Below are 23,012 nucleotides of genomic sequence, written 5' to 3'. Positions count from 1 at the left end.
TGAGAATGTTTGAATGGTACTGAGAAGCCTTTGTAAGGTTTTTTCACTAGGACATTTCAAAGCACTTAGGAAGGAGAGCAGTATTGTTTTTCGTATTTTACCAATAGAGAAACTAAGGTAGGGGACGATCAGGATTTTTTCCATTATCTCTTAATCCACTGACAAAAAAGAATTAGTACAACTTGAATTAGCAAGGTTCAAGAGAATTTTCACATTGATTTTTCCCTTGTAAAAAGGGAACGTGGACACTTCCGTTCTATTCCTGAGTCTGTTACTGATTTCCTCCTTTTTGACCTTTATTATGTGTCTCTGCCTCAGTTTGCCTGTCTGAAAAATGAGAACGGTAATTTCATCTACTTCTGTAAAATGCTGTTACAAGAGAGGAAATGTTCAAGGTTGAAACAGTATTTGACAAAAACAGCTTCAAGACTGCTTTATATAAACCAGTTACGTACCTTATGATCAGAGGAACGATGGTCTTTGCAGTCCATACATCGAGATTCATCACTTAATTTCAGTGAAACAATTGGTTTTCCTGCAAGTGTAGAAATCTGAATGCCACATCTTTTCAGTGTGGAAAAATCTATGAAATTGTTCAGCCAACATAGAAAGGCAATACGTGGTGTTGCGACGTGTACATGCTACAGCATGTACAGCATGTACAAACCATTTTCTTAGAAATGTTATTGAACCTACCAGTGGTTATCCTAGAAAGAAAAACCAGTATTCCTCTCTGAAGCCAACTAACATAAATAAGCTTTTCATATTAGTCATCAAATGAATAATAAAAATGTACTAAGGACACACATGAGTGAACACAGTGGGAAATAATAAAAAATGACTCTTTAACACAGGTTTAATAAAAATGATAGTTTTGCTAGCACACTAAATCAGCGTAAAGTAAGCGTGTAAAAATGGCAGTGGATAAGTGTACATAATATATAAAAAAAAAATGCATAATATTTCTTTCTTTTTTTATCTTTTCTCATCCTGAAGAAGACACGAGCAGTTTATGGAACCCTGCAGGGTCTTAAAGCCTAACATGAGTTTCATTCATGACTTAGACAACATAGAACAAACTTAGGGTTTGTTTTCTTTTAAAGTGGCAGCTCCCAACAAAAGGACTTCTAAATTGTCACTGTCTTTTTCTGGCTTTTTGATCACGGTGATATTGTTTGGCCTCTTAAATTTTAAGTTGGCCTCACTTTTCAGCTAAGAAGTGACCCAAAAATAATGAGTACAGGCCATTAGATTTAAACCTTTATAATGTTTTCTTCGATAAAAAGGAGAATAGATCTGGAATGTACTTGTAATCTCCCTACATGCTCAGCTAAATTTTTAATTGATTAAAGTGTGTGATAGGGAGAGGCATCTTGGTGGCAGAAATAGTCATAAAATGGTGATTGTGAATTGTTAGAACACACTTGCATTCAAAGAACCCACACCTATTTCTTTCAGCATTTTTATTTCACTTAAATACCTGTAGCATCTCTAAATATTCCGAGTAGGAAGAGGGATGAGTGTGAGCACAAAATTGTTAAGTCCCAAAGTATCACATCCCTCAAAGTTGCCCTGTGGGTGAGAGTCAGTCAAAAGCACTGACCTCTTTGTGCCACTTAAGATGTGAAGAGGATAAAGTCATGACTGTTCGTCTCACGATGCGAACTGGGATTTCCCTGGATCTGGACCAGCTTCCCAGCCATTGCAAAAGGAAATAGCAATTCTGTGTTTAAAGTGCAGGACTGGTACCTGGAAACTTAGACTGGGTAGCAGAAGAGCTGTTAGGACCCTAAAATACACATCACCAGTAACTGAAAATGAATGTGAATAGGTCCAATTAATTCAGATCTGTCCTGGTCTCCTGTCATACTGTACTGAGGGACCACAGTACTTCAGTGAGGGTTTGAGCCTCTAGAGGAGGAGGAACAATGAGCAGACTTCACATTGACATGTAGTGAGCATCTGAGTATTTTGATGCTCAGATGCTGGTATGTCTCTAGGGACAGAACATCCACCACCTCTGACAGGTTGCCCAGAGAGGTGGTGGATGCCCCATCTCTGGAGACATGCAAGGTCAGGCTTGATGGGGCTCTGAGCAACCTGATCTGCTGTAGGTGTGTCCCTGTTCATTGTAAGGCAGTTGGTCTAGATGGCCCTTAAGGGCCAAATGATTTTATGATTGTTTGAAAATAGGAGTTATGCACTGAAAAGCATCAGACGTTGGGTCTGTTTTAAGATCAGCATTTCCATGGACGAACTTCAATAACTGCATTTCTGCCAAAGCGCTGTGTGAGCATTTTGACAGATGACTAAAGGGCTGCAAGTCAATTTACTTATGTGTAGTCAATTTTTCTCATACAAGTGTATTAGAGCAGCTAACTACACGACTAATAGGAGCAGTACTGTAAATTACTGTGTGCGTAGTGTCTATTGTCTGGTTAATGTAAAGATTTTCTTATCCGAATATAAATTTGATTTGCAAACTGGCTCCCATAGACCACAGCTGATTGTAAATAATTTTAACAGAAGAGAAATATTGATCCCCTTAATTAAGTTCCTTCAATAATTGACTCTGTGGTTGTCTTGATTTTTCAGGATCAATATAAATTCTGCTATGAAGTGGCTTTGGAATACTTGAATTCTGGCTGATGGCATAAACAGCGCAGACACTGTTCCTCCCTCCACCACCACAAACAAAGCAAGTCGTTTCATGATATCTGTGTCAATGAGATGAAGACTTCTCAGTGTTATGCTTCTACTGCTTTGTATAACTGGCTCTTTTTAAGAGCCCAAAGAGATGTTTATAAAACTGCTTGCACTGCCCATTTTCCACTATTAATGCCGCTGCTTGACACCCATATGAGCGTACACCAAACCACATGGCGGTCGTTGAACACTGTATTCATATGTAGCCATCGATGTGGTGAAGCAGCATAGTCCTCTGGTAAATAAGAGAGCACAATTATATTCTTATGAAGGAATTTGTACTCTTCGTTATATTTTGTCGCCTGTGATTCTCAGTTATTGTCATGGCCTAGTGTACATTTCTGTTCTGTGGAGGATGCTATCTGGCATTTTGATAATATATGATTTTAGTTATATTTGCATTCTAACACGTGCATAATAAATGAATCATATGTAGCTTATTTGAACTAATGGAAAGACATGTACCAAATCATGTTAACTTTTTTGAGTTGTAATTTCTATCCACTTTGTACCATTTCAGAGAGAGAATCTTGGTAGAAATGCAGTTAGACAAATGCAAAATACAGGATGCTCAGATTAATATATCCAAAGCTTTTTCATTTGTTTATATTGTAAATATTTTTTGATTTCATCAAATTATTTATTCATTAAAATGAATTTTTTTGTGAAGCACAGTGAGTGACAATCATTTTTATTAAGCCCTGGAAATGCTTACTGTATGATAGTGTAAACATTTGTTTACCTTGTATGGATTCTCAGCTCAATAAATGATTATACATGATAAAATCTTGCTATTTAATACCTCTTGGCATCTGAGTGCCTTCCAGTAAATCTCTTTTGACTTTAATTCCTCTGAATACTGAGCTACTCCAAAGCATCTTTTTGTGTGATCTAGTTTTGATCCAGCCAATAGGAAGAAGGATGTGTCATGCCACTGTATAAAAAGAAGAGGTGAGTTAGATGAATTAAGATACACATACACAAATGGAAAACCTGAAAGTTCTGCTGCTCGGTGAAGAAGAGCTGATGTTGGTTTGGCATGCAGTACTCAGCACTCAGTCTTGTCACAGAGGCGTGTTACGCCTCACTTTCATGGATGCAGTGCAAGAAGCACAGCAGCAAAGAGGACTGAACCAGCAATGGCTTGCTGCACTGTCCTTTGGGATTCCAGATCTTTCTCTCTCACCCAGCAGTACCAAGGAGACACTGCAGGCAGAGCAACTGCTCAGTACTGAAGCCTTCCAGAGCTGTATGGAAACCCAGAGCAAGGAGGTTGCAGACTGCTCAGTATTTCAGCTCTTAAAAAGATTATTTTAATATGCGAGCCATCTGGGATGGGGACAGTATCGATATAAGTGTATCAAAGTCAAAATGTTTTGAGAGCCTTTAAATCTAAGAGGTATCCAGCCTGGATAGAATGATACAAAGCTTGTCAAGTGCCAGTTCCAAATCACTGCAAAATTCAGATCTGAAGACATGAGGACTGGCTTCCTCTGCAGCTGGAAAGCATCTATTTTACAAGAAAATTGCTTTAAAATGTAGCTGACAGCTACAGGCCATTGCTGTAAACTGCAGAGAAGTACTGAAGAACTTAGGAAAAACAACCCCAGCTCCTAGAATAATGGCTGTGCTTGGGTGAGCCTTGTAGCACTACAGCCCATTGCAGGATACGCTCTGATTCACGTGGAAACCTCAAATATTGTATTCCTCCAAGCAGTTTGACAGACCCGGTATACCAGCCAAGCACAGTTCTCTGTAATTATTAAAGATTACTAAAAAATTTATTTCCAGTATCTAGTCATTGAAATATGCATACATGTGTCTAATATTACCTGATGGTTCAAAGAACTTTAAGGCAGCTAAGCATGCTGAAGAAGTGCTGAGACTGAAAGTGACATAGGCAACATGATCCCAAACTTGAGCAAGATTTCTTGAAATGCAGCAAGAATTTTGGCAATCTCCCAAGGACAGAAACTGCCACTATTATTTGAGATGTTGCACTCTTCAAGATTTGCTTTGCCACAGGTAGGTCTTGGGGAATGAGGGGTTAAAGATGACAGAAGAGAGTTCTACAGGTTTTTAATTTCTTTACTGATGATATCACTGATTTTTTTGTTCTTCTTCTGGCACAGGCATAGTCAAACCACTCTGAACTTCAGTGCCTTCAAATGGGAGCCAGCTCAGGAAAATAGTAAGTCACTTTGTGTCTTCACCCTCCTACTACAGTTATTAATATGAATTACAAAAATCCAGGTTTAGGTGAAGTATTTTGGCAAGAAGAAAAAAAAAAAAAAAAAAAAAAAAAAATGGGAAAAAAAAAAAAAAAAAAGCAAGATGAGGTCTTCAGGAGCCAGGGGTAGAGAAAAAGTAAGGAATAAGAAAGGAGGAGAAAGAAGAGGTTAACATGGAGGGCAGATATTCAAGAAGTAGCATGGAGCTTCTGAAGGTTACCTGGAGGATATTATTGCAGAGGAAGCAAAAGAAAGAAAACTACAGTGACAGCCATTTCAGGTGTTCATAAACCAACTTCCCTTTTTAGTGGTACATTATGAAATCACTAGTCCAAACAAACGTACGAAGAACATCAATCCTAGTTTGTGAGGAACAGAGGAAGGATGTTTTCTTCAATCCCTGGTATATAAGTGGCACATAAATGAATAAACACTTCAAATGGTTGGCCGTATGCATTACCCAGTCCATCATCTGTCCAGGACTTGAGGTGGTTGATTTTTGTTAAGTTCTTCTGAAAAAGCAGCAGTGCTGATGGGGAGAGGATATGACATTCAGGTATCTCTATCTTTTTAGCAGCAGTGCTCCTTGCACCTTCCTGGGCTTCTTCATCAGCAAAATGAGTCAATGACTGTCCAAATAGTTTCATAGAGTACTAATGCAAAGCTTAAGGACTGTGTACAGTAAAATTTGAAAACAAAGAATAGAAAATAGGATTCACAGTAAAATATGCCTTACCACACAGCTGTACATGCTCAGCCTCCTATTTTGTTATGTTGACCCACAACATCGAAGGCAGATGTTAGTGGTATGGTAGTACAGGATGGACCTTCCCACCAATATTGTTACATTTTGTTGCCATGTGACAGATGGCAGCAGCAGGGCAATCTGATAGAATGGCATCTGACGTGGAAGTGCAGATGAAGAAAAGATGTGTCATTGAATTCCTTCACGTGGAAAAAAATTGTTCCTATTGACATTCATCAAAGCTTGCTGAATGTTTATGGAGACCAAATAGTGGGTGTAAGCACAGTGAGGAGGTGGGTGTCATCACAGCAGTTGTCACAGTGACTTGAAAGACAAGCCACATTCCTGATGGCCATGCACAGCTGTCACATCATGAAATGAAGAATTTCTCAATCAGCTCATCCACATTAAATGGCAGATTAGGAGCATGGAACTGTGTGCAGAGCTAAATAACAGAGCTTCAATGCATTGGAAACAATGGTCTCAGTGTTGGAATACTGCAACATCTGCAACAGGTAGGTCCCTCAGGTACTTGCACAGGAACAAAAACAACACTGTAAGAAAGTTTGTCAGGACCTGTAGAACAAATGTGAGGCTGAAGGTGACAGTTTTCTAGGTCACATCATTTACCAGTGACAAGATGTAGTGTCACCACAATGAGCTGGAGTCAAAATGGCAATCCATGGAATGATGATGTGTGAATTCCCCACTGAAGAAAAAGTTCGAGACACAGCCCTAAGCCAGTAAAGTGATGTGCCCTGTATTTTGGGATAGCAAAGGGGTGATTCTTCTGGATTTCCTTGAAACTAGATAAACCATCAACTCTGACTGCTGTGTCACAGCACTGATTAAGCCAAAGGCTCAAACTTTCAGAGGAGAAGACAACCATTCTTTTGCGGCACGATAACACCAGACTTCATGCCAGTTTGAAGACTGTGGAGCACACTGGCAGTCTTGGTTGGACTGTCCTACCACACTCAACATATCATCTGGATCTGTTGCCTTTTGAATTTCATCTGTGTAGGCCAATGAAAGATGTACTGCATGGGCAACATTTTCCTAGTAATAATGTCATTGTAACAGCTGTGAAACTGGGTCACCTCTGCTGGTACAGATTTTTTTGAGTGCGATATGCAGGTTCTTGTTCATTGCTGGCAAAAATGCATAAGCAAGTGGTGGTGACTGTGTTGAAAAATAATATTCTGTAGTTGAGAATTTGATCTATCAAATAGTGTTGTTGTGCTTTTTGTATCCCTTGTAGTTTCCATGGAAATAAATAAGAAGCATTACTCTTGGAGTGACCTGTATGTTTTATCAACCTTGTCTGGAAAAAATAGTGCAGCTCATGTCTGAATTTTACTGCCAAACACTCAGCTGTATTAAAAGAAAAACAAAATTAGAAATAGCAAAAAACTGTACAGTTCAACTCTGTTGTTTTGATATTCATTAAGGAGACCTATATACATATCTCTATAAAAACCTGAAGGGAGGTTGTAGTGAATTGGGGGTCAGCCTATTCTCTCATGTAACTAGTGATAGGATGAGAGGGAATGGCCTCAAGCTGCACCAAGGGAGTTTCAGGTTGGATGTCAGGAAATACTACTTCTCTATAAGAGCGGACAGGCACTGGAATGGGCTGTCCAGGGAGGTGGTGGAGTCACCAACCCTGGAGGTGTTCAAGAACCATATAGATGTTGTACTGAGGGACACAGTTTAGTGAAAACTATTGGTGCTATGAGGACAGTTGGACTGGATGATCTTGTAAGTACTTTCCAACCCTGGTGATTCAGTAATTCCATGATTTTGTGATTCTGTGAAGCCAATAACTGTTGTCACATTTGTGACAAGAAATAAAAACCCAACAGACCATGCTAAAAATAATGTGATTTCTGTAGGATCTCCTTTTCTGTTATTTGCTTATTTGTTTTCTCTAGCCTTGACCTTATCTATATAGTGAAATCACATATTCACATGAATTTATTGCCCTGGTCATCCCTATGCTGCCTGTGGGAGAGGTCCAAGGCTGCTCACAGGAGGCAGCTTGCTCCATGCCAACGCAGTGCTGCCTGTTCTCTGCCAACAGTCACTGCTCACCTTCCACATCCTCACCTCTAAGCATCTCTGCAGCTCCTCAGTGCTAGGCCAGGCAGAGCAGGAGGGGTGCTGTACTGCTTGCAAACTTGTACTGTCCAGCAAAGCATAGCATTTCTATAGCCTTCCTGGAAGATGCTTTGCTCTTGGTTGCCACTGTCCTGGCTCTCACTCCAGGATCACATCTGACACCCATTATGAGCCTCCAGTCCACATCCCTTCCAGTCTTGTCATCGCAGGAAACTACACTCTCTCTGGGTAAAGGTAGAAAGGGAATATGAGGCATGCAGAGATTGGGATTTCTGCATGTTTTTTTCTAAGTCTGTGCATAACACTCTGTGCACAAAAGCACAGAAGAAATGTACTTTGACAATGAGGAGTGTGAGCTGCTTGCTGTAGCTTGTCTAAGGAAAGTACCAGGGGAGATGAATATCTCATGTTCACTGACAGCCTTTTCAAAGCAACTCTCCTCCTGTTGTGTTTTCAGTAGCAACTGGAGGATTTTTAATTGTATCTCTACAGTCCTGATATTTCCAGTAATTTTTTTGTGTGTGAGAAGTTTTGTTCAAAGGCCACAATTAAAGAAGAACTATCATTCATGCTAGACATACACTGCTACTGCTGCTATGCCAGGGTACATGCCATCAAAACTCCCTGTCTTACAAATGCTTACATTAATATCCTTTTGCCTATTCTCACTTGTGCACAAAAAGCAACTTGATAATTGCACACATTTTCCATTTGAGTGCATCCAGCCTTGCACTAGTCATGTTCTGGTGGTGTTCTGGGTCTGTCTGGGGTCTAGTTAGTCTTCTTCATAGCTGGCTGTAATCAGCTGTGTTTTGGACTTATGACCAAAACAGTGTTGATAACACACTGAGATTTGGGGTATTGCTGGTTGGTATTTGGGGGGTTGGAGTTTCATGATCCTAGAGGTCCCTTCCAACTCTGGCCATTCCGTGATTCTGTGATTTGCACACTGATAAGGCCATTTCTATTTCTCACCCTGCCCCCCCCCCAGGGAGGAGCTGGGGCTACACAGCGAGGACAGCTGACCCAGCCTAACCAAAGCGATATCGCATGCCGTGTAACATCATGCTTTGCAATAAAACATGGGAATGAAGCGTCTGAATGGGTGGTAACCATTGCTGGAAGCTGCTACTTGTGGCTGCTGAATAATTGTTTTTGCATCACTTGTGGTGAGTTTTTTTTTTCTTTCTTCTTCATCTTCCCTTCACATGTTAAACTATGAGAGCATATCCTAAGTTGGAAGGGACCCACAAAGAACCACTGAGTCCAACTCTTGGCTCCACACAGACCACTCAAAATTCAAACCCCATGTTTGAGAGCATTGTCCAGATGCTCCTTGAACTCCTGCACTTGGGACCGTGCCCACTGCCCTGGACAGCCTGTTCGATGCCCACTGTCTTCTGGTGCAGCCCCTGTCCCTCACCCCCAGCTGCCCTCCCCTCACACAGCTCCATGCCGTTCCCTCGGGCCCTGTCAATGTCACACAGAGCAGAGCTCAGCGCTGCCCTCCACTCCCTGTGAGGAGCTGCAGCTGCCATCAGGCCTCCACTCAGTTCCTCTGCTCTGTGCTGAGCACACCCTGAGACCTCAGCTGTTCCTCATACATCTTGCCCGCAGACCCTTCACTATTTTCATAACCCTCCTTTGGATGCTCTCTAATAGTTGCATTATATTTTGACACCTTTGACCCCTGTGTTTCCCTGATTTTGTCCTTCCCACTCTTTCTCCTCCCACTGGGAAAGGGGCTACTGTGTGAAAATGTGGGGATGATACTTGGCCTTCTCTGTATTCACAGCATTCAGCACATTTTAAGTGCTGCCTATAACCAAAGGTTACTACAACAAAAAATCTCTGCTAGCACTTCTGTTCTGCCACAAACAAATCATAGAGATACACAACACCTGCTTTAACCTCTTAGACTGTAGATGTTATACGTGGAGGTGGCATCTTACCCTGAGAGTGGTTCCCACAGGAACTATTACCTTTGGATAACTCAGAAGACAGAGCACCGTGCTGGATCATGTCCTTAGTCCTCACATTACACATGGGGCAGCATAAGGACACAGCACAAGGACAATGACCTTTGTTGGCCATGCACAGGAACTTCATCGGTACTGTACACTACACAGACTGCAATGTAGGCTTGGCTGCAGTTTCATCCAGCCCAGTGATATTAGAGGAAGGGGAGGAGAACAGTACAGATGCAGCCACAATGTGGCCTTGTACGTGGGAATGATTTCAGTCTTCATCCGAGAACAATAGGCTCTTGAGGAAATCCTCAGGGAAAGCACCACTGAAAAACATCTGCCAATGGTTTGCAACTCTTTTGCTTCATTACACTTAATTTGTGTATACATTGGCCTTTTCCTGGTGGAATATAACTAAGTACACCCCACAAACTATTTTTCACATCCTTGTGCTTCTAAGCTGCCTGTACCAATCTGTCACAATCTAGTAAGAAGTAATGCAGTTGTGAGTCTCCAGCTTATCCAGTGACAATACATGAGCAATTTACCTTCTGCCTTCTTAGGCAGCCTTGTGCTAAGCTGTGCCTCAGTCTGTCAGCCAAAAGGAGCAGCAGGTGAGTGCTGTTGTAATTGGAATGAAGTTCTGCTATGTTAAACTGCACTGCCTTCCTGCCAGATGAGGGAGCATGCTGGTCAGACTGTGCTCCCCTTCTTTGTCTGCATTCTTTCCACTCTCACCCTTGACGATGTCCTCTCTTGCCAAATTACTCTGACCACATTCTGAATCTCCAACCATGCTGCAAGGGCCAGCCTGTGGTCACCCCACTTGTGCTCACACAGACAGCTTTGCCAAATGTTTCTTCTCCAGCCAGGATTCTTGCTTATGCTGACAGCATTGCTCTTCCTCCCACTGTCCCACGGTGTCTGTTAGCACAGCCCAGGCAGCAATTTGGCTCGGTTGGGGTTTGCCTCCCCTGCTCCTAAACAGAACATCTTCCCTCCCAGTGTATCTTCTCAATGCTCTCTTTCAACATTCATGCTTACTGCAGGTTTTATTTAGCTGAAACACAAAGACTTGGACACCCTCCCCTCACTGGAACTACTTGGAAAACTGTACATTTGTCATGCTTCATCTCGACTATTCAGCTGTAATTTAGTCCAACCTTTCCCATAAAACTACTAAATACTTCTTGTAACCAAGCAGTCAGAACAATACTGCGATGTAATTTTCAGTAATCATCTGTGTTAGTGTGATGAGGTTATGCTGGTTACCCCTAAATGCAGCTAGGCAAGAGTGGCATCTTCCCATTACAGCTGATAAATGGCTACATGATTTGGCACCAGATTATTCAAGCAGACAAATTAACTTCAAATATTAATACATCCAGCAGCCAGGCAGATAAATTGCTTGTTCTACAAGTGCCAGCATGACTTGGGGGGGGGAGTTCACATTGGCTCTCGGGAAACCTAACCTTCAGAGCAGCGCTCATCCAGGCCAGCAGCCCATCAATCAGCCAACAAAGCTGGCAGCCCTTAAACGGGTCTTCACTTCTCTCTGGAAAAAGGAAAGAGAAGACTCAGCCAACCTGGCTGATGCCCACCAGGACTGTCAGAAAGCTGTTTCAAATAAAGCACACGCACCAAGGCTTTGACCCAGGAGCCTACTAAAGGTCTGAGACCATGGTCCCACAGTGACAGAGACGGGCACAGGGTGTGCTGTCCTCGAAGGCCATCTGCCTGCACAGGCAGGTGTTCCTGGAATACTGGTCAAGGGCAGCCACCATCATAAGTTTCATACAGACAGTTTCTCTCATAGGGGATGAATCAAGGCCTGGTGTGCAGATTTAAAGTCTCTCACTATATGATAATGCAATTCAAACAGTTGGGAAATGAGGTAATTAAATGTCTATACATAAACATATATGTATAATAGGTAACATTTGAAATGCTGGGATCAGTTGATGAGAATGAAAAATCTAAGTGATATTTTCTCTTAAAACTGCTGGTAATGCAGTTTTAGTCTGAATGCAGAATTGGAAGGCAGTCTATCAGAGTAGCATATCGCTTGATCAAATAAACTAAAAGGAAGAAAGACATTACCACACATGACATGATACTGGCTGCATAAAGTAATTATTGAGCTCTTTGTACTCACTTAATTGTCTGGTTGTAGAGCTTCAAAAAATACTTTTAGTAAGGGAATATTTGAAGAAAGCCTTTGGGGGTGAATATAGAAGCCAAGTTGACTGTTGCAACACAACTAAGATAAGATTACAGATATAAATTCTATGTTCAACAGGCAGAAAATGTGTTTATAATTTTATCATTGTACTCAAGGCTTCCTTACAATTTATATCTTGGTTGAGTATAAATATACTTTATATAGAACATATGGCACTGAATTTAGCCAATTGGGAGGCACCATTTATGCTGTGAGCGCTGAAGCAATTCCATAAATTATGCAATGTATTTTGTCTGGTAATGTATAGATGGGAAAGCCATTAACATCACAAATCATCCCTTATTGCTGTATAAGTTAGCATATTTTTTATTCCAGCTCACAGGTGCGAAGCTCAAAATACATTTTGCATGATGATGAGGCATGTTGAAGCAATTTGATTCAGCTTCCATAAAACTTAATGGTACCAGCTTAACGGCATGGGCTTCCTCCACCACTGGACCTGTTAAATTTCTTTAACAACAAATGGGAAATGTGTATATTTAAATTGATCAAGAGATTATATTCCCTCAGAAGAGACCGCAACAAGACTGCGCATTGCTACCATTTTGGGGGTTAAGTTCCTTAAATGCAGCTTACTTACCTAAGCACATCCACATATATCTACATCTGGTCTGACATAGATTTGTTGCTTATGGAACAGGGCAACTGCATATGACTAATTTAACTTATTTGTATTACTTGCTGCCGAGATAAATCTTCATAGATTTGTTAAAAAAAAAAACCTCAAATTGCTGTGACCTCTGGTATTTCTTTCACAGGATTTTTTTTTTTCACTATAGTATTTTCCTTTCACATCCCTTACCCCAATCTTTTCAAGTCCATAAATAGATTTTTGTTTCTTGTTTGCAAGGAGAACCTACCACCTCCTTCCAAACAGAGAATAGTGTCTAGAGGTTAGTTTTGAGGAAAGGCATCAGGGAAAATCCTTCAAAAACTTTCACAGATAAGAGCACCACAAGCACCCCACAGTCCAGAATTACCATATTTGAAACGAGCTCATACTTCCACTTTAGTTTCTAGGAAGCATCAACACAACCTTGCTGTTGTACATAAAAACCAGAGTCATTAATAACTTTCCTAGAGATATTCACAGTATTAAAGAGTCTTAGAGACACATCAATCTTCAAAACCTAGACTTCATCGGTGGAATGCATTTACAGAAATAACCTCAATGATTCCCCTCTCACGGGTTAAGAAATTTTGAGCTGCAAGCTGAGGGAGGACAGAGGTCAAAACCATCCAGCTTTGGAGGGAGAATTCACCTCCCATGTTGCAAAGTGTTTGTAGCTGATGCCAGCCTGCTCAGTGGGGAACAGCATTGCTAATCTGAGCATTGTGCTCCTGTTCATAGGAACTGCCCTGACAGCAGTGAAGTAGCTTGCTCCTCAGTGCTGCTGAAGGCTCCATTTTGTGTTGTGGTGACCCAGACAGCAAGACACTCATTTCCACAGCCTGAAGCAGCTGTGGTGGATCTGTGACACAAACCACAGTGTAGTGTCCTGGAGCTAATGCCTCACCAAGGATACATTCATCCCACTGGTCAGTTTCTCCTGCTGCCAACATCATCCCTCAGCATCCATGCTCTCATCCTGCACTGCAGGGCAAGGGGAAGAGATTCCCCTCTTGTATACAGCTGCACAGGAAGCATTTCTGCCTTTCAGAACGAGGCCTCAGCATGATAAACAATATAAGCCAGAAATTTTGGCAAATTAAAAAGTTTAATTTATGATGCTGCATAATTGTAGCTGTTTAGCGGGTATGACATTGCCTGCTTATTTGCAAACCAGGAGAGGTAAATTAGATGAAAATGTGTTTTGTAGGGGATGCTAGCCAAAAGGGACCACCAGCTCCTTCCAAACCCAGGTGTTTGCATCCAGTGACTATGCCAGTGCTGACCCCAGGAGCCTGAGCTGCCCATGAGGGCTGCCTGCCTATTGGATCAGGGCTCCAGGCAGCTGTCCTCAGCAGGGCTCAGCACCTGCAGCCTGCTCCCCCAGCACAAGAGCTGATCACTGGGTCTCAGCAAGAACTGGCACTGCTCCTTGGCTTATTCAGTATCCAACAAATAGCTGCTGAGTGAAGTGATTCTGGAGGAAGAAAGGGAACAACCGTCTGGAGCCATTCCCTCCCTATGTCATAGCAAAGTTCATCAGCCAAGAAATTTCTTTTTTTATTCATAAAGAATAACACTAATCTCCATAACAGAAGAAAATTAGTCTCTCTGTAAAGCGAGGTTTTACTGTCACTCATGATTGCTACTATACTTACTAAAAAATCTAAAACACCTGAAAAAATGAGTAACAGGAGGTTCAGGACCTTCAGAATATAAATTGCTACATCACTTATAAAGGAATAAAAGGCACTTTCCAGATGTACAAGTGGCTGTAGCCAACCACACTCCAGATTGAGTGATATTATTATGGAGGAGGGAAGGAAATAAGTGCTTATAAGAAGTTGGAGAAGCTCGTGTTGGCACTCAGTGTGAGGCTCCAAGGGCTCAGGGGGCTCTCCAGGGCTGTGCCACAGGCTTGCTCTGCTTCTTCACTTGTTCCACCTCTTTTCTCCAGGCATAGGACATTAAAAAATTGTTTGGAAGAAGCTGGTAGTGCTGATGCCATCTGCACATACAGGAGATATTTTTAATTTGGCAGTTATGACTGCAGGAAAGCACAAAGCCAAGTGGCCTCCGGTGTGGTGTGGCCAGGGCTACTTCTCATGCCTTCTCTGATCAGGCATGGGGCTTGTTCCTCTCCCCTTCCCTGGACAGGCTGCAGACAGGGCACTGCCACCACACGGGTATCTGAGGATGTGGGCACCTGCGGGATCATTTCTGAGACACGCTTTTTTTACAAGATGGAGCTTACCTGAGAGGTGGTGGGAAGAGGATGCTATTTATTATTGAAGACACACAGAAATGTGAGCAAAAATCAGCAGAGCAAAGCTGTATTTGAAGTCCAGTTTCATCTGCACTCTGCGGACAGGACTTTCCCGTGACATGATATAAAACATTCCTGCATACTCCTTAAAATACCCTTTTTGTGCAGTATGTGAGTTGGGTTGCTAATTTCTCTTCAATTCCCACCTCCATAAGTCTCTGCTGGCTTCTCAGCCTTGCAGGCTGTCAGAGAAATGAGAAAGCAAAAGAAAACCAATGCCTGGAGGGTGCCCCAAAGGACAATGAGAGAAGCCAAGCTGGGGGCCAGCTGGTCACCAGGTCGCCTTTTGGTCTCTGCACCAAGGCCTGCCAATCCAGGCCTTCATTAAACGCTGTGATCTAGCATGCTGCCTTCCCCTTCATCTTTCCTTCCCTTGCACGTAAGGTTTTCTTTGTTTTTCTGGGATGGCTACAGGGATGGCTACAAGTTGAGGCCAAAAGGAAACTCATCTTCCTACCAATTCCTGCTTAGATTTCTATTTCAGCTGAATCTTCTAATCATTGTCACCTCCACATCTCATTGACAGTTCCCTAAGGCATAAAATGAGGCTGAAATTAGCACTGGATGTTGAAGAGCCCAAAGTGAATTCCTCCTTCTAGTTTGTCATTTATTTTTAAACTTTCTTTCCCTCTTTTTAAGTCTTTGATTCAATCCTCAACTCTCACGATGCTTACTTTGCAGGTCAGATGGTTACTCATTTTTTCACACAAGATTTTGTGATGCACTATATCAAATACCTTACTGAATGCTCAGAATTGTTTAATAGATTTCATTTCTACCATCCATTAATTTAGTAATTCTATCAAAAAACAATCTAGCATGGGTGGTACTACTTATTCTTGGTAAACCCACGCAAATTATTCCTTGGGGTTTTATATTTCTGACATTTATGGAGCTCTTTTCCCCTACTAGTGCTTTATTTAATGTCAGACTAGATGTCACCAAAAGGCATACTCTGATAGTTTGTAACAAGTAGGAAGAGACACAATATTCTTTCAACAATTTTACTGTGGTATGGTGGGAATCAGAAGACTTCTGATTTCAACACATGTCCTATAGCCATTCCATAGGGAATCTGATGTCTTCAGACTATCATTGCAAAAGTCCTGACTATTATTTAAGTTCCCAACAATTTTATATCTAAGATCCTCCTGAGATTTTCTGTAAGCTCCCAAAAGCTAAGCGTTGATTTCACCATGCGCTACAGAGACCGGTAATCCCATAGGGTAACACTCAGATCCCTACACAAAGTCTTCTTGTATTTTCATCAAGCTACCAGCAGACAGCAGTTTCTAAGAGGAACAGTTTGAAAAGGTAGTATTTCTCATTTCCTTCTACTGAGAGCTGAAATGTACCAGGCCAGGATAAAGACGATAAACATGCAGACGTATTTGATAATCTTGTGCACATTAGTTGAGCAACATCTTTCGTTTTATCTTCTAGGTGAGCAATACACTATGAAACATGGTGGTGCAACAATAAACTGCTAACAGCCTGTCCTTTTCCTTTCATCAGACTGCAGTATTTTGACTCCTTTGTGGTACTGAGTTCTTCATTTCAGCAGCTGGGCTGTTTCACAACAAAGCTCTCAGTGGTGCTCACCTGTTATGATTGCAGGTACTGTCACTCAGTGCTGATCACTGAGCAACTTCACCTGCAGTGGATAGTAGCTGAGCTGTTTTCTGTTGGGAGCCCACAGGGAAACTATGAGGTGAGATTAAAAATTTTTCAAGCCCAATTATTCCTGTGGCAGATTTGAAATATAATTGTTGGAGGAAGAGGTTTATGTTCCTAGTAAAGAAAAGCTGATCATAGCATTGATGGGAACAAATAAGCCTAGGGCTTGGATCTTGCTCTGAACTCTGCTGGGTAAGAGATTAGAAAATTGAAGTTTTTAGCTGTGTCAATAAGAAGACTAGAATAGCTCTGTGCCAAGCGCCTGGTTTATCCACCATCTAGGGGAGGATAATAAGGACCAGGACAGATTTCAGAAGCCTGTGATCATTATTTGTCTTTAAAGGCAGGAAGAAAGGAGGTCCTGCATTTTGTTTGGCACTGCCTTTGTGTTGTTTTCAAGCAGGCTGTCTGAGGTGCAGATGATCAGCCTGCTCAAAGAGATTCCTACAGCTCCTTTCATCCAGAAGCTGATGGCACAGAGTAGTGTAGACCTAACAGCTCAAATCAGAGTCAGCTTGGAGACCATCTTGCTCTGCTCTCAGGAGTTTCACTGGCTGTTTCCCCAATATAATTTTTACTGAATATTTTCATCATTTAATTGCCATATGGTTTTCATTAGTTACATTTTACATGAGCCAACCTACATCTCTGAGCAGGGGTAATGAAGAACTGATTGCATAGTGCCATTGGGGACAGAAGAGGTTGAGAACAACTGGTCTGTAATATGTAGCTTATCTCCCCATTTCCATTTGCTGTTTTCTGGTCCAAGTCCAGATTCCTTTTCCCTAGATGTTGTTGGGAAGCAGTCAGATCCAAAAGCACCTTCAGCATAGCAGCTTCATCCTGGCAGCATTTGAGCAGCAGAGAGAGCTGAGAGATAGAGCCGGGGGAAGAAGCAAATAGAGGCAGTTCTCAGCTCTTACAATAACTGAAAATAAGCTGAGCAAAAGTGTAGAAACTAAACTTGAAAAGATCTGTTAACATGTTCTTTTTGCTGATAGATTTTCTTCCCATTTTCTTATGACAAGACCATAGTTGGTTCATATATGCTGCAAAGTCCATGGTAAAAAATCACATTCATGCTGAACAATCATTTTGATTTCTATATGCCGTTCCCTTGTCATGCAGCGACACTATCAACACCCACACACAGGGCATGGACCTCAGCCCTGCAGGAAATCCTGAGGTGTTAACAAATCTCATTTACCCTCCTCAGCCTTTGGTAGGAAGCTGTGATTTCCAGTGTAAATAACAAAATGGCCTATACACACCATTTCTGAAATGTGAGGACAGTGTGCCCTCAGAACTGCCTAGTGCCTGGCCTGATGTTTGCTATGACTTTCTGTAAAAGATTCCCATTGGGAAAGAGATTGAGACTATCTTCCTGGGCATAAGCCATCACAAACAACACATTCATTTCTTCCTGTCAGCCAGCTTCACAGAACTAACTCTTCTCCAATTAATTGCACAACCCATCACACAGTATGGAGCAAGGCATTAAGTCACATTTACCGTTCTTCTTCCCCTGTACCTCCCCAGTCAGGTTAAAGCTGTCTGAAAGGCAGCAGTCACTCTCCTGATCCTGAAAAGAGTTCCCCACCGTGACGAAGAACATTTCCAGGCTGGGCTGGACTTACTTCATCACTCCCTCTGACTCCACTCTCTTGGGTCATGGTCATGGCATTGCACCCAGAGATGGAGTTTTTCTCATGAAGGTGGAGACAGCAATGCCTGGATTTTCCCCTTCTGTATCAGAATGGCTCCGAGCTTGAAATGATTAAAGGTGATTATTCTGACCACTAAGGCATTCACTGCAAGCTTGCCAACTGGATCCCATCTGATTTTTGTCAAGAGAAACAAAGCAAACCACCATTTCAGTGACTTAGAATGAGGTGCTGATTTATATTTATTTCAGTAGAAAATTTAAACCTTTCTGAAGAGGATAAACTTTAGCTGAGACTGAGTGACAGATCTTAACATAAGAAGATTTAGCATTTTATTCATTTATAAGAGTGTATTTGTATTCACTGTAATGTGTAACAATTCCAAATAACCATCTTTTTTTTAATGTGCTTTTATTGAAATAGAAGAAATACATTAAGAGAAGTCTTTGTTTGGAAATCCAGTTTTTGCAACACATTTTATGCAAATAGCTCTCTTTTACTGTCTGGTCTGTCATCCTCCAAAGCAGGGAGAAAGCTGTTGCCAGAGTGAGACGCCAAACCTGCCCACAGCAGCAGAAGTGGGGCCAAGTACCAACTTCCCCTCAGTGCAGCTGATGCAAAGCATCCACCAGAGTGCTGACGACCTAATGCAGGTTTAAATAGGCTTGATAGATAAAAAAAAAGTGTTTCCCTTGCAGTTGTACTACTTGCGCTGTGTCTCTGCTCCAGTTCTGCATCTCCTCCTGTGTTTTGTTTCCTCCTGTGCTGTGGTTTATGACTGAATAAATGTAAGAGGCAAATATGAAAGGCTGAAGTCTTCTCATCCATCTCTTCAGAGGTGAGGAGCCAGCGTCCTAACGGGTATCACATCACAGTAGAGTCATCTTGAGAAAAATGAACGGAAAATAAAGGAAAACATTTTGAAAAATGACCCAAAACAAAAGAGCATTAATCTCCCTACAGATAAATGTACTGAGATTAGAGAAAACCGGGATTGTTCAATGATTCAGTGGGAGAGCTTTTCAAAGCCAAAATTGAAGTAATTGCTTCCCTGACATTCTTGTTCGTTATTGTTGTTTTTATTATTATTATTATTGAGTATTTGCTTTTCAAAATTTCCTCTGTGTTACCTAGAGGGGATGATAACAGACGCTACAGGAAACTTTAAAATAGATACTTTAACTAAAAGGATATGAGAAAATAGAAGCTGAATGCAGAAAATTAGCTACATCATCTTTTTTTCTCTTCGTCTCAGAAGCTGTGTTACAGCTCCAAACTAAACGTCTCCAAATCTTGACCACAGGATGACATTTCTGCTTTGTGGCAGCTCTTCAGGTTGTGACACTTATTGTTGCTGCTGTTTTTTTATTCTTTACTATGATAAAAACAAATTGTTTCTGTTGTTTGCACAAAATGGAAGTGTGTCAAAGTGCATGTTTTCAGAATCAAAATTTCTGAATTGGCACATGTGCAGCTGTGATTCCTGGTGATCACAATGCTGTCCTGAAACACTGGCTCTCTCCTACTTTTCAGACCTGCAGAAAAAGCTTCACCAAAACTGATGCCTTCCTGAAAATCCTCTGACTAGTGAAGCAGCCTGTTTCCTGTATGATAAATGAATAGTACGTCCTAACCACCCCTAATGTGCAGGATATGGGTGAGTGACTTGAAATTGGTATGAGAATAAGAACAAATGGAATGGACTGAGGGATAGGAAAAATGCCCATTTACAGTGCATTTCTTGTCACAAGAATAGAGACAGATTTCTCTAAGTATAGTGATATTTCTTCCTGCCCCAGTGGTAGCATTTTTAAAGAGGGTGTTGCCATGGAAAGAGTAACGCACTTTATACATAAGAGCAAAGCAGCAATATATTTACTGATATGTAGTGATCTAACAAATTTTAATCATAAGTAAGACAGCAATTAAACAATCTGAGGTGGCAAGGTGTATTTCATTACCTATTGCATAGAAGATAGGGTTAAGCCCACTCGTTTAAGAGATCTGGACCCTCCCAGGCTCAGAGTGTAGACTTCCTTGCCTTCTAAACTCCTTGAACCACAAAGATAAGGAGCCTACTTCCACTCTGAGTCCCACACTTGATCAATGTCTAATATTTAAGGGATTATATGTGCACAGTCAATTAACGATATGGTCTTAGTGCAGCTTGAAATGTTTAGCAAACTGTTAGTCGCTTCCTGAGGACCTGTAATGTCAAAGAATATTTTGTCGTCAAGGCACGAGGGATTTCTTCGATAGGTGTAGCTTTGAGAGATGTCCCTAGTCAAGGGGGGATCCTGTCATGCAGCCTGCTATAAGAGGTACAGGTAAGGAGAATGATTCATAGTCATATTTGCATACAACTTCACAGTCATATTTACATACAACTTCACAGTCATATTTACATATATGCTTCATTCAAATTTCGCTTGAGTTGGACATTCTTCCAAACTTTTCTTCAAACAAACTTCCAAACTTTCAATGTTCCCTTGAATATTGACCAGTGCCTTAGCAGACATATTGTTTAAATTAGCCCTTGGCTATTGTGGTGTTGTCTGTTATCCACAAATCTTCTTTGATCCAGATGAAGTCATCACAACCAATCACATCCATCATGACTGCCATAGTTGGTTATCTGCTTAAGTTGAATGCAGCCATCATAATCTCCTCTGGCAGTTATCACTTGAACAGGGTTACAGGAAGTAAATGTTGTGTGGCAAGGGAGCCACACAGTCACACCACTACAGTCCCTGATCCAATGGGAACTGGAATGAAAATAATACCGAGAATATTTAAAATTCACATCCCAAATATTTTTTCTTTACATATTTGCACTCTCAATTGGCATTAGCATGCAAGTCTTCTACCAGATGCAAGCACAGCTAAGTTCATCAAAGATAACAGGTAATTCTGAGTAATGACTAAATGGCACTCACAGGTATCTACTTTCTAAAAGTGAAATGAATAGTTCTGGTTGTAATTACCAACTAGGGTTCTACATACAAAGCTATCATTTATGAATATTGAACTAGGCTTTATTTAACTATGCTAGGTATGTGTCAGTTTACTTTCCTAATGCAAAAAAAAAAAAAAAAAAATCTAGTCATTATCACTAGAACTGTTTGTTAAAGTTGAAAGTAGATAAATCATTAATAAGGATGTCATTTATTCATTACATTTAAAATATATATATTCACTTGTCACTTTGATAAATCTAGTTTCTTGTCTCATCTCAGCTTATTGACATCGCAGATGAAAAGAGCTTCCTTACTGCATTCCTGTTGGAGCTTAAAGGCTTTACAATGGTTTATTGATGAATTACTATTTTGAAAATCAAGACTGCTGAGGCTTAAGATTGTAGTGACAATTACATGGTGTTTTGTTGCGAAGTTAACAATTTGCATGGGACTGATGATAGCTTGACATTAAGCAAATAAAGTATTATTATTGTAATTCAGTACAGAATTTTGTAGAAAACACTTTCTTGGACCAGTGCACAGATGTCAACAACAGTACTGTGGTATCTTTTTCATGTGATAATTTAACCACTTATACACTATTACTCTTGGCAATTTTAACTGCCTGATGCAAATATAGAACTGCTGACTCCTGTAAGCGCTAAGGTGTGTGAGTAACTGTTTCCAGAGGATTCGTTCTGCTGCAGGTTATTTATCTGTGTGAAGGAACTTGAAGGAACCATGTTTAGAGGCTGATCCTGGAAGACCCTGTAGGAGTTTACTTGGCAGCATACAAGCCTGAAAGACAATGTTCCTAGGTGAGAAGATTTTTCAAATACATTTTAGTCCACTTATTGCTGTCTCTGATAATAGCTATATCCTCACTGGAAAACACCTTCAATATATCAACTATGCTGAGTTTATTTTGATTGAGCACTGATTTAACAAGAAAATTTGATAACTTAGTCACAACAACAGAGAACTGGGCAAAACCTGGTAATTCCCAACATACCCAGTACCAGGTGTCAGGAGTTGCTTTAAGATATTCAGGGTAACTCTGAAACATAGTATTTGCCTGACTCTGTTACTGCTTATATGAAAACATTCAATGCCTGTATTCAATGCATAAAACGTAGTACACTAAAGCAGGATATAGCCTGGGAATGCTGAACCCCTCACCTCTCACACCTGCAGTTCTTCCACAATACATGCTTGTTCTTGGGAGGTACAGTTTGGGATTTGGTGCTACAGTTCTTGGGTTTTCATACATATCTTTCAGAGCGATATATAGACAATCCCAATCAAGGCTAATATTTTATTTCTTCTAGCTGGATGACTGTGAGAGAAAACTAGAAGAGCACTGCTCACTCCAGTCCTACTTACCCAAGGCCATCCTGGCAGTAATGTGTGCCTTCTTGAAAGTGCAGCTTGATGGACCAGTGGTATGTAGGCAGTACAACATTTAATATTTCATTTACCAAATGAAAATTAGCAGTTCTGATGCCTAATCAGACTTAATCATATGAGAAGATACATGCACTCCAGGTTCCATTATGGCTCACTGGGAAACTGTCCATTCAGTGTTCATTCACTCCTTGAGTGAAGATCTTTAACAATATTAGCTTTGAATTACATCTTTTGGTTGAAGATTGGTCATGTGCTTGTGGTACTCCTAAGCTGTAATGATGAGAAAAGAAGGATCTCTGGTGCTTTCAGCTGTCTAGGAGCATAAAAACCCTACACAGAGCATGAGAAAAAAGTTGCCT

General features: G+C 41.0%; 1 protein-coding gene across 9 annotated transcripts in view; it reads left to right on the top strand.

The window, feature by feature from the left end:
• The window catches only part of PTPRM (protein tyrosine phosphatase receptor type M), a 450,209-nt gene extending 446,717 nt beyond the window's left edge, over window positions 1-3,492 (top strand). For all 9 annotated transcript variants that reach the window (XM_042870343.1, XM_042870338.1, XM_042870337.1 and 6 more), the window contains one exon: window positions 2,596-3,492. In XM_042870343.1, coding sequence (XP_042726277.1) covers window positions 2,596-2,649 — 54 coding nt within the window. In that variant the 3' untranslated portion in view covers window positions 2,650-3,492. The remainder of the gene's footprint in view (window positions 1-2,595) is intronic.
• The last annotated feature ends 19,520 nt before the right edge of the window (window positions 3,493-23,012 follow it).

This window comes from Lagopus leucura, unplaced genomic scaffold (genome assembly GCF_019238085.1).
Source record: "Lagopus leucura isolate 7727_CA_CO unplaced genomic scaffold, USGS_WTPT01 Super-Scaffold_100002, whole genome shotgun sequence".
NCBI lineage: Eukaryota > Metazoa > Chordata > Aves > Galliformes > Phasianidae > Lagopus > Lagopus leucura.
The sequence above is the reverse complement of the archived record's forward strand: the minus strand, read 5'-3'. Positions and strand labels throughout refer to the sequence as shown.